Source organism: Apodemus sylvaticus, chromosome 10, assembly GCF_947179515.1.
Source record: "Apodemus sylvaticus chromosome 10, mApoSyl1.1, whole genome shotgun sequence".
Classification (NCBI taxonomy): Eukaryota; Metazoa; Chordata; class Mammalia; order Rodentia; family Muridae; genus Apodemus; species Apodemus sylvaticus.
The window spans coordinates 53,919,127-53,931,080 of NC_067481.1; the positions used below are offsets into that span (position 1 = coordinate 53,919,127).

Sequence of the window (11,954 nt, forward strand, 5' to 3'; positions counted from 1 at the left end):
CTTTGTGTGTCAACTTGACACAGGCTGGAGTTATCACAGAGAAAGGAGTTTCAGTTGGGGAAGTGCCTCCATGAGATCCAACTGTGGGGCATTTTCTCAATTAGTGATCAAGGGGGGAGGGCCCCTTGTGGGTGGTGCCATCTCTGGGCTATATTCTCGGGTCTATAAGAGAGCAGGCTGAGCAAGCCAGGGGAAGCAATCCAGTAAAGGAATATCTCTCCATGGCCTCTGCATCAGCTCCTGCTTCCAACCCTGCTTGAGTTCCAGTCCTGACTTCCTTTTGTGATGAACAGCAATGCAGAAGTGTAAGCTGAATGAACCCTTTCCTCCCCAACTTGCTTCTTAGTCATGACGTTTGTGCAGGAATAGAAACCCTGACTAAAACAGGACCCACATGCAGGAATGCATATACACATTCCTATACACACAGATTTTTTTTTAAGTCCATTAATTAACTTGATCACTTTCTGCTCTATTTTTCAATGGGATTTGGGAGTTATTGGCATAAACTGTTATACAGTAGGTGCTGAAAATTAATTTCAAGATGACTGGCTACTCACTAATCACAGCACAACAGAAAATGAGTACAAATTCATAACAATCAGGATTAACAAGAATGCCTAACTTTGAAAGCTCTAAGATACTGAGGAAACACTAACCATAAGATAAGAGCAGGGCTCCAGATGGCTCAGAGGTTAAGAGCACTGGCTGTTCTTCCAGAGGACCTGGATTCAGATCCTAGCACCCACAAGGTTGCTAACAACTGTAACTCCTATGCCAAGTAATTCCTATGTTCTTTTCTGGATGTTGCAGGCACCAAACACACATAAGATACACAGACATACATGCAGGCAAACATTCATACACATAAAAACAAACAGACCAGGACAGCCTAGGAGGGCACAGTGGTACATGCCTATAGTACCAGCCACTTGGGACCACTGAAGTCCACGAGTTTGAGGCCAGCCTGAGCAATGTAACAAGACACCTGGCAGGAGAAGGGGTAATACTTCTAAGGTCTAGTTTGCAAAGGCATTTCTTAAGTGGATGCTTACAGAGTCCTGGTTCACAAGTTTAGTACAGTTTTGAATACCATATCACATCCTTCCCATAGGGTCTAGGCCTGGATATCAACAGCAAGACAATGCTAAGTGACAGCTGATGAAGGAAAGGTCAGAGCCCACAACTTTGAGAGGACTCTGGAGACACAAAGTTCTGCAGGTAGACTGAGACGGCTTCTGGAGATGCTCTCCAGGACCAGGATGCTGTATATGATTGGGTGAACAGTGTCTTAGTCAGGGTTGCTATTCCTGCACAAACATCATGACCAAGAAGCAAGTTGGGGAGGAAAGGGTTTATTCGGCTTACACTTCTGCATTGCTGTTCATCACAAAAGGAAGTCAGGACTGGAACTCAAGCAGGTCAGGAAGCAGGAGCTGAGGCAGAAGCCATGGAGGGATGTTCCTTACTGGCTTGCTTCCCCTGGCTTGCTCAGCCTGCTCTCTTATAGAACCCACGACTACCAGCCCAGAGATGGCACCACCCACAAGGGGCCCTCCCCCCTTGATCACTAATTGAGAAAATGCCCCACAGATGGATCACATGGGGGCTCTTACCCAACTGAAACTCCTTTCTCTTTGATAACTCCAACCTGTGTCAAGTTGACACACAAAACCAGCCAGTACAGACAGGTTATCTCATTCCTTGTTTACAGGAATTGCAAGCTTGTCAACAGAAGTAAACTCTGCCATCCTTTCCCCTAAGTGACAAAGTGTTCGAAGTAGCCCAAACTGTGTCTTATTTATTGTCTTAGGCACAGTTTGTAGCTCAATGGAGTAAGGCCGAAGCTGCATCTCACCCAGCATCATGAGCTCTTGGGGAGAGTGAGACCAGATCAATGTCTGGCTGACCCTCCTTCCTGTTACGGGGTGGGGTGCAGAGTTACATATACACTCATGTGCATACATGTACATATGGGTGCACATGCAAATGTGGGGGGCAGGGGTCAACTTCAGTATCCCCCTTCTTTCTTTGATGGTTCTCCAGCTCATTTATTTGGCAGGCTAACTAGCCAATGGACTCCAGGGACCCATCTGCCTCAGGCCCAGCCTAGAGTTACAGCTATGTGCCACCCTACCCGGCCTTCTACATAGGTGCTGTGGATCCAAAGTCAGGTCCTTATGTTTGTGCAGCAGACACCTCAATGACTGAACTACTCGGCCCCTTCCAGTTGTTTTCATCGTGTGTCAAACCCTCACTTTTGGCTGCTACAGAGAGAGCTTAGCAGGTGTGTAAGCTTGAATCCCCAGCAACCACTCAAAAAGCTAGGCATCGCTGTGTGTGCCTGTAACCTCAACAATGAGGGGAGGAGATAAAACAGGTAGATAGAGACCAGGAGCTCAATGAGCAGCCAGCTTAACCCAAAATAGAGATCTCTGGGTCAGTGAGACTGTGTTGAGGGTGTATGGTGGAGTGAAAAAAGGCATCCAGCATTCCCTAGCTTCCACGGGTTATGTGCACCCACACATGCACATGAACATGCACGCCTCGGTTTCCCACAGAACTGCTCCTTCCTGTGTCACTAAGCAATGGCAAATGCTCTAGTCTACAGCATGAAGGCTGGTGACGTCTCTCCTGTCTGGGTAACAGCTGACCACGCAGTTCTAGCCACGGCCTCTCCCATCACTCTTCCCTCATTTCACCAAAGCAACATTTTACATCACCTCAAATGCCACAGCTTTCAAATCCCCGCTCCGTCTGTCATTCTCTAGGGGAAAAGTCACTAATTGCCCTCACTGCTGCTGCAGGAGGTCAGACCTCCCATTCCTCTGCCTAGGACATCTGTCATCAGCACGTGGACAGCTAGCATCTCAGCACACAGCAGCAGTCCCACACTGCTCGGCAGCCTAGACACATACCCGCTGCCAGCTTTCTAGTGGTGCTGGCGCTACAGCGGCAGACAGAGGAGGGACGGCATCCTCAAAGAACACACAGAATCAGTTGAGAGACATAAAACATGCAAAATCATTTGAGGAAAAAACACCTGTCAGTAACTACCGCCCAATAACAAGTCCCTTGAAGGTGTGCTGTGGCATTACTTCAATACAGCTGCACTGCCTGGCTTCACAGCTGCAGAGACACTGCAGTCTAAAACTTCAAACTGCTGGACAGTGAAAAGAAACTGTTTGATTTATGAAGTGGGTCAACCAAAAGCAGTAATGTAAAAGGAGAGAGGTCAGCCTGGGGTCTGTCCCCTCCCCATCTTCCCCCCCATCTGCTCCCTCCCCCCGCATCTGCCTTTGCTCATGCTTCTTCCTCTGTGAGAAGCCAACAGTTCCAAGTCAGAAGACTCTTCTGGAATATAACCAAGTTTGGACACAGGCAAAGATGACTTCATACTAGAGGCCTCAATTTTCTCTGGGATAATACAAACTTTATTTTAGCCATTGCTTGATCAGAAGCACAGGGCGAGGTCTGATTCCAAAGCATCTCAGAAAAGACTTTCTGTCCTTGTTTCTGAGACAGGTTCCCATGTGTCCCAGGCTGCCCTTGAGCTCCTGTCTTGTTTTTTAAGGCAGGGTTTCTCTATCATGCAGACCAGGCTGTCCTCTAACTCAAAAGATCCCACCTACTTTTCTTCTAGAGTGTATGCTACAACACCTAGCAAATTTATTTATATTATTTGTGTGTACATGTACATACCTCTATGTGTTTATATATGACTTCAGGCACACACGGAGTCTGGCATATGTGTAGAACTCAGAGGACAACCCACTTTCTTTTTCTACCAGGTAGGTTCTGAGGATCAAGCTCAGATTGTTATCAGACTTGGTGGTAACTGCCTTTACCTGCTGAGCCATCTCCTCTGGCCAGGTCTAGCATTTCTTTATTACTCTAAGCAAACATTACACTAACAGCTTCCAGTGGTTACAGCATGTACTTACCTAACAAATATCTGAGTCCCACTATAAAAAATGCTTTAGGCACAAGGACACAGAGGGGACATCAGAATTCTAGCTTACAGTATGCTTTAATTTTTGTAGCACTGAAAATTCTACTGTGTCAGTCATGTTGAATAATTACTACCAAGCTATACCTCCAGCCTTAATTGACATTTTAGTCAAGAATGACAGAAATAGATCTATGTCAACTAGTCATAATAATTATGAAAAAAGGAATTTTACAGAAATATAAAGCAGGGAGAGAGTGTTATTTATTAGAGCCTCCTAGGAGACTTCTCTGAGTAGTAACACGGTCACTCTGTGCTAGGAACTGAGCTAAATACTTAACGTGCATCCTTCCATTTAACTTCAGTAACTATGTCTAATGCTATCGCCATTTCCACCATACAGGCAAGAAAACTGAGCTTAGGGAAGTTAGACTGCAGAGTCTGAGGGAAGGGAAGTAAGGATAAAGAACCAAGGTCTGCATCTTACAGAAGGTAAGGAAGCTAGGATTTCAATTCAAGAAAGCAACTCCAGAGGCATGTTCCTCCACCACTCCACTCCACCACCACACTGATGGACACACAACCCAAGAAGCCAAGGGTGGTGTGGTAACAAAGTAGCAGGTCCTTCTAGCCTTTTTACTAAGAGATTAGTGCAACTCAACCCTCCTCTAATATCAGACTATTACTCTCACCGTCAGCCAAAAACCAAGCCTTATCTTGAAACAAGAGGAGACAGACATCTGAAGCTCATGGAGGCTAGCTACTCAACCCTAAGGATGCTCTTCTCTCACCCTAAGCCAACCAACACCAGGCTTGCAGACTTGGTTAATTCTCCCAATGGATCCATTCCTATCTAGAAAACAGGAACAGAAGAACAAGGTGTGACTGGGCCAGCTGCCTGACGGAGCTACAAGCAGTTCTCACAGGAGTGTTGGACTGACCGGACTGGCAACTATGAGAGAAGCTAGCAAGGAGAGAGCAGCCTTTCCAGCCCCATTTTCAAGAAAGCACCAGAGTGAGAGACCTGGGTTGTTTTCTTCAGAGGCAGAAGACAGGGCAGACCTAAGTACAAGAAGAGGTCACTCAGTTCTTTTGAAGGAAAGGAGAGGAAACCCAGGAGTAAGCATGGAAGGAGGTTAACATACTTCACGGAGGGAAGTCCAGAAGGGAAATACCATGTCCAAGGTCAAATAGTAATTGCTGGAAATCATAATTTGGGGCCCAGATAAAGTTACCAGAGAAACCAAAAGAAAAGAGAACCAGAGGACCAGAGGTAAAAGTCAAAGGTCATGGTCTGCAGCTGCCCACTGTCTAACAGTGTTTCTTTATGGCCACCACAGCCAGACAACCTGTGGCCAGAGTTAATCAACAACTTCAATTTACAATTGCATTCCAAATCCAAGCACATTAAAACTTTACTCAAATGGGGCAGTGGTGGCACATGCCTTTAATCCCAGCACTCTGGGAGGCAGACGCAGGCGGATTTCTGAGTTTGAGGCCAGCCTACAGAGTGAGTTCAGGACAGCCAGGGCTACATTGAGAAACCCTGTCTCAGAAAACCAGCCAACTAAACAAACAAACAAACAAACAAACACACTAAAACCAAAAAAAAAAAAAAAAACCAAACCCCAAAAATTTTACTCAAAACCTGGATTTCCATCTTACATCCCAATGGACTTGAGTATCCCAGTTTAAACACTAAACTGATCTCCTAAAGCTTTTTCTGTTACACACACACACACACACACACACACACACACGGGGGGGGGGGCGAGAGAAAAAGAAGAAGGAGGAGGGGGGCAGGGAGAGGAGAGGAGAGGAGAGGAGAGGAGAGGAGAGGAGAGGAGAGGAGAGGAGAGGAGAGGAGGGAAGAGAGAGGGAGATCCAATACTCAGGCTTGTTCTCCAGAAACTCTAGCAAGTCAGGTCTCATAACCCAACGTTGCACCAAACAAATTATGACCTGAATGGCAAGGGAGGGAAAAAAAAAACTGTGTCACCTAGAGAAACCCAATTAACAACATGACTCTGCTCTCTTCAATTCTCTCTCCCCTCCAGTCATATCCGGGGCACTTGTGAGGTGGCTGCCTTTTCCCTGGCTAATTTAAAAGCCAGAGTGTACAGACCTTCTGAGAAGGTATGCATGAGGTGGGAAATCCTCCTCTATCTACACCTCCGCCGCTTGGGAAAGCTCACAGGGCAGGGAATCAAAACACCACCTGGGAGACAGTCTGGAATGGTTCACCTTGAAATTTCTATGTTGCCCTTAAGACAAAGCTGCCCGCTAACGAAAAACTTACAAATGCTGAATTAAAAATTCCGGAAGGAGAGAGAGTTAAGTGTCCCACGTGGAACAATAAATGGGTTATTTAAAAGCATTCCTGACAGTTGTTTTCTCTAACTGCTTCCCTAATGAGCCCCTCCCTCCAACTCTCCTTTGCCTACACTCCCAGTAGTTTCCCCCAGCCTTCCCTACTGACCACAGGCAGCATGCATTGTGTGTGTGTGTGTGTGTTTGTACATATATGTAAACATCGTCTTCCGGCCCGAGTTTCTGAGGAAATCCAGGCTCCCCTTCCTCCCACTGTGCACTTGTCTGTCCTCCCAGGCCCACGCGGCTGCTGAGTTAGTAATGTAATATTCAGGGACCCCGAGACCGGAAATGCCTGGGTCTGAAAGCTGCACTTGAAACACGAGAAAAGGGATGGAGAAAGTGAACGTGGGATGTAGACGTAGGAGGTGTGTGGGGTGGACTGTGGAGGTGAAAAGCCGCCCAACTTGCAATTCAGGGGTAGGCGAGGAAGAAAACGAGGGATGAGGGGGAGGCTGAGGCAGTTGCAAAGTCAAAATTCCAGGAGCCAGAGGAGGAGGTGGAGGAAGCAGACATGAGGGCCGAGAGAAGGAGAGAGGGGGCACAAGAAAGGCTCTGCAGGTGTTGCAGGGCTGTGTTTAGGGACACCAGAGGTGACCCTCAAACGCCTATAAAGGAGGGGACTCGGATCCCAGCAGCAAGGTAGGGGTGGCACGCAAGTGTGGGGGAGGGTAGCGCAGGGTGGGGACCGAACTGGCTCCCAGAATGTCTAGAGGGCGAAAGCCGGGGCGGCGCGAGCTCCGCAAAGGGGCAGGGGTCGCGGGGGCGAGGCTGGGGGCGGTGCTCACCCTCAGGGCAGACAGGTCGATGTCGTCCAGGCTGCGGGCGGGGGCTGGGTCGCCCATGGCCGCCGCGGGGCCACTCACGCTCCGGCTCGCTCACTCCACTGCCGCCGTCGCCGCTTCTCCCCCATCGGGGGACCCGAGGGGCGGGCTCCACCGCGCCTGCCCCGAAGGCCGGGGAGGGGGAGGGCCAGCGGGAGGACCGACCCAGCGGCTGACAGGCGCTCTCACCCGCGCGCCTGCAATCCGAGCCGCCGGCTGCCCTGCGCACGCGCGGAGCGGACCGTGACGCGGACGCGCCAGGCGCCCCCTCCCGCGGGGCACCGACACCTGCGCGCAGGCGCAGGAGAGCGGGCAGAGGGCGCGCGCTGAGCGAGCCTCGCTAGGGCAAGGCGTGGAAAGAGCGCGCCCACCCGCTGGTGCGCGTGCGCACACACTTTCCCCTTCCTTTCCCCTCTTATTATTGTTGCCTCCTCTCCTCTAGCTCCTTCGTTGATCTTTACTTGACTCCTTTCCTTCCCTTTCCCTCTTTCGTGTGCCCAGCTGCCAATCAAACCACCCACCTCTCTATTTGCGGGGGAAGGGAGGCGGGACCCAACCCCCTCTATTACTAGGGGGGTTGTTATGGTAACTCCCCACGCGAGGGCTGCTGGCCTCTAGATAGGACGGGCTGTCCACCCACCCAATTGCCATGGTAACAGTGGAGCCGCTGAAGGAGGGGCCTCCGTGAGAACTTGGCTAGAGAAACCACGTGGGAGGAAAGGAGAGGGTACTGTCTGCCCTTTCCTCCCTTTCTTGGCTAGAGTGGGGATATTGGGAGCAGATAGGCAGTCCTACTGAACATGTCTGTATCTGCACGGTGTTCTGCAGGAAAGAACTATCCCTGGAGTTGCTAGTGTCAAAGCAGAAGAGGAAGAAACTGTATCCAATCCCTTCAAATTTGTTGCACCTCCTTAGATCTACTCATGTTGACACAGCACCTCCAGCCGGTTAGTCTCTCTAGTGGATGGATGATGCTTTGTAACTATAGACAGACATGTTCTGCCACTGACTAATGTGTTGTGTGACCCTGAGCAAGTGAATTTGCCTCTGGGCTCTTCTTTCTCTATGAAGTTGAGGGGAGAAGGTTCTGAATGTTTCAAGAACTCTTCCAACACTAATACTCCCTCTGAAAATTAATATAAACATTGCTTAGGTGAGTTTGAATTCTCTGGAGGTTTCTTGGCACATTTGGGTGCACATTCATACTTGCTCTGGGTACGCTCCTGACTCATTTACCTTGCCCGTGATATGCAAGCTGCAATCCCCATTTGGCCTTCCCACCTGGCCTCTCTGCCCTCAAATAAATTCTTCATATCCAGAAGTGATTTTTTTTTCTAAAACTTAAATATGGCATCATTGTCCTGTTTAAAATGGTTTTCTGAACCCCACCATTCGGGAAGCTGAGGCAAGATTACAGTTTCTATTAGCCTGGGCTATGTAATGACTGTGGAAAAAAAAAACTAAATCACTGTTTGATGACTCCTACTGCCTTGTGGGTAGTGATATCAAAGACTTTCAAGATTCTGCCTGTTTTTCTGGCTCTCTCTCTCTATATATATTTTTTTCTTTTCTGGTCTTATGTTTTAATAAACCACACTTAAACTTGCTCCAGATGTACTGAAATATATTCTACTTGAAGCTCCCAGAATTCAACATCTCTTACCTGTCTTTGCACTTATTTTTCTTTTCCCTGGAGTATTCTCCAACTTCCAGCTGTGCTGGCTACTTTTATGTCAACTGACACAAGCTGGAGCCATTTGAGAAGAGGGAACCTCAACTGAGAAAACACCCTCACCAGGTTGGCCCGTGGGCAAGCCTGTGAAGCACTAGCTGGTAATTGGTGTGGGAGGTCCCAGCCCACTGGGGTGGTGCCACCCCTGGGCATGTGGTCCTGGATTGTGTAAGAAAGCAGGTAGAGCAAGCCAGTGAGCAGCAATCTTCTGTGACCTCTGCTTCAGTTCCTGCCCTGCCTTCCTTCAGTGAGGGAGTATGACCTGAGCAAACCTTTTCCTGCCCAGGTTGCTTTTGGTCATGGTGTTTTTCTTACAAAGCAGAAACCCAGCTGAGACACCAGCCATGACCACTCTCAGGGGCCTTTGCTTTGCCCGACCTGCTAGATCACCTCTCTATGCACGGTATTTTACAATATTTTGTTACATGCATTTGTATGCATCCAGGGGTGCTAGAGTGCACAAAGGACTAGCTCTGTGTGCCCGTCTTCTGGGTATGGTGGCTCAAACCTCTAATTTCAATGCTCTGAAAGCTGAGGCAAGAGGATTCCCAGAAAGTGCAAGGCTAGCCTGGACTACAGAGCAAGATCCAGGCCAGCCTGTGCTATATGAAGCCTTGTCTTAAGAAACAAACAGTGGGGCAGTGGTGGCGCACGCCTGTAATCCCAGCACTCTGGGAGGCAGAGGCAGACAGATTTCTGAGTTCGAGGCCAGCCTGGTCTACAGAGTGAGTTCCAGGACAGCCAGGGCTATACAGAGAAACCCTGTCTTGAAAAAAAAAAAATCCAAAAAACCAAAAAACCAAAAAAAAAAAAAAAAAAAAAAAAGAAAGAAAAAGAAAAAAAGAAACAAACAAACAAAAGCCAGGCAGTGGTGGCACATTCCTTTAATCCCAGCACTTGGGAGACAGAGGCAGGCAGATTTCTGAGTTCGAGGCCAGCCTGGTCTACAGAGTGAGTTCCAGGACAGCCAGGGCTACACAAAGAAACCCTGGCTTGAAAAAAACAAAAAGAAAGAAAAAAAGAAAAGAAAAGAAAGAAAGAAACAAACAAACAAACAAAGAAAGAAACAAAAATTCAGGTACACACCTGTAATCCCAGTACTTAGGAGGCAAAGGCCAGAGGATCATAGCAAGTTGAGGGCCAGCCTGGTCTACATAGTGAATTTCAAGACAGCCTGTGAGATTCTGTCTAAAACGAATTAAATAGAGAGGCACTTGGCATATACTCAATCAATTTCCTAATGCCAGTTTCCTAATTCATGGGCTGTTTAATAAATTTTGTTAATAAACAAATGAACAAATCAACATCTCAGGGATGGGACAAATGGCCACCTTCACCTCAGAAGGCCACTGTAATTCCTGGGGTAGGAGGGGGAAGAATCGAGACTAGTGGGAGCTGGTTCTTCTTCGCTTGTCTTGCAACCTTGCTTTCCTCCCCTATGCTATGGTTGGCCTTTCATCAAGACTCCTGGACCAAAGGTGCACTTGTTTACTCCTGCAACGCCGGTCTTAAGGAGGTTGGGGTAGGAGGCTGGGGGATTGTGAATTAGAATCCAGGCTGAGGTATACAGCAAGACCCTGTCCTAGCTGGGCATGATACAGATGCAAGGTCACTGAAGCTGTAGACTGCTGGTCTACACAGCAAGACCCTGTCTTCAAACACTGCAAGACTAAGAACTAGAAGGCTCTATGTGAAACAGCCCCATCTATCCCCAGGCCCAAATTTGGGGCAGCTGCTGCCTCCACCGTACAGTTTAGGAAGGAATGATCCCCCAGGGAAAGAGATATTTAGTGCTGACAATGAGACTAATTAATGGGAGGCCAATTAGTACCTGAAAGTCCTGTGTGTAGGAGGGGTATTAGTGTTTTGTTGTGTGTGGTAAAATGTGTGTGCATATGCATCTGTTCAGAGGTGTGTGTGTGTGTGTGTGCTCATATGCACACACACATGTGTACACATGTACAAGTGAAGTCTGGCAAACAAGGGAGAAGAATCCCTGTCCTCCTACTGGGTTGCCTTGTCCAGCCTTAATTTGAGGGGAGGTGCCTAATCTTATTGCAATTTGATAAGCCATGTTTGGTTGATATCCCTGGGAGGCCTGCCCTTTTCTGAAGAGAACAGAGGAGTGGACGGACGGGGAGGGAGGAGGTGAAGAGGGGATTATAGATGGGATGTAATATATAAGAGAATAAATTAATAGAAAAAGAAAGGTGAGGGAAGATTTTATCATTTTTTCCTTTTTTAGATATGTATGTAGCTCTGGCTCCATATCATTTTTTTTTTCCTTTTTTAGAAATGTATGTGGCCCTGGCAGTCCTGGAACGTACTCTGAAGATCAGGCTGGCCTCCATCTCAGAGATCAGCCTACCTCTGCCTCCCAAGTGCTGGAATTAAAGGTGAGCACCACCACTGCCCAGCATGGAACCCTCTTCTTTAAGAACAATAAATAAATAAATAAATAAAACAGGGTCTGGGGAGATGGTTCAGCAGTTAAGAGCACTGACTGTTCTTCCGAAGGTCCTGAGTTCAAATCCCAGCAACCATCTGTGATGAGATCTGATGCCTTCTTCTGGTGTGTGAAAACATCTACAGTGTACTTACATATAATAATGAATAAATCTTAAAAAAATAAAAATAAAACAACAGTTTTAGTTGATTTTTTAAATTCATCCCTTTAGTGTAAGCATACACGGGAACATCATGGCCTGTGTGTAGAGGTCGGAGGACTTTCAGGAGACTGTTCTCTCCTTCCAGCCTGTGCGTGCTGGGGATCAAACTCAAGTCATCAGGCATGACAGGAAGGTCTTCCTCTGCTGAACCATCTCACTGGCCCTAGAAGTCACTTCTCAAGAGAACTAGAGGGACGGGAGGGTAACCTAAGGCCCTCTGATCACATCATCACCTGCCCGCACTCCCTTCCCAGAAGCCTTCCTAATTCTCCACTCCCTTATTTTCTTCCTGCTTCTGTGGCTATCTTTTTCCTAATTGTAAAATACTTCAGACATATGAAAAGTTATGAACATACGTATCACTCACACATACACGCACGGTTAGCCCTGATCTTCAGGAGTTAGGTGAA

The 11,954-nt window shown here is 47.8% G+C and overlaps 1 protein-coding gene and 1 long non-coding RNA gene across 10 annotated transcripts in view; one reads left to right on the forward strand and one right to left on the reverse strand.

Moving 5' to 3' along the window:
* Mink1 (misshapen like kinase 1) overlaps nucleotides 1–7,380 on the reverse strand; it is a 52,521-nt gene extending 45,141 nt beyond the window's left edge. For 8 of the 9 annotated variants that reach the window (XM_052197608.1, XM_052197606.1, XM_052197610.1 and 5 more), the window contains exon 1: nucleotides 7,108–7,379. In XM_052197608.1, the coding sequence (XP_052053568.1) occupies nucleotides 7,108–7,164 (57 nt within the window). In that variant the 5' untranslated portion in view covers nucleotides 7,165–7,379. Of the gene's footprint in view, nucleotides 1–7,107 lie in introns of all 9 variants that reach the window. The other variant, XM_052197612.1, reaches the window with a different exon arrangement.
* Nucleotides 6,407–11,463, forward strand: LOC127695453 (uncharacterized). Its single transcript, XR_007979982.1, has 3 exons — nucleotides 6,407–6,961; nucleotides 11,169–11,271; nucleotides 11,393–11,463. It is a non-coding gene; the product is annotated as an uncharacterized LOC127695453 (long non-coding RNA).
* The last annotated feature ends 491 nt before the right edge of the window (nucleotides 11,464–11,954 follow it).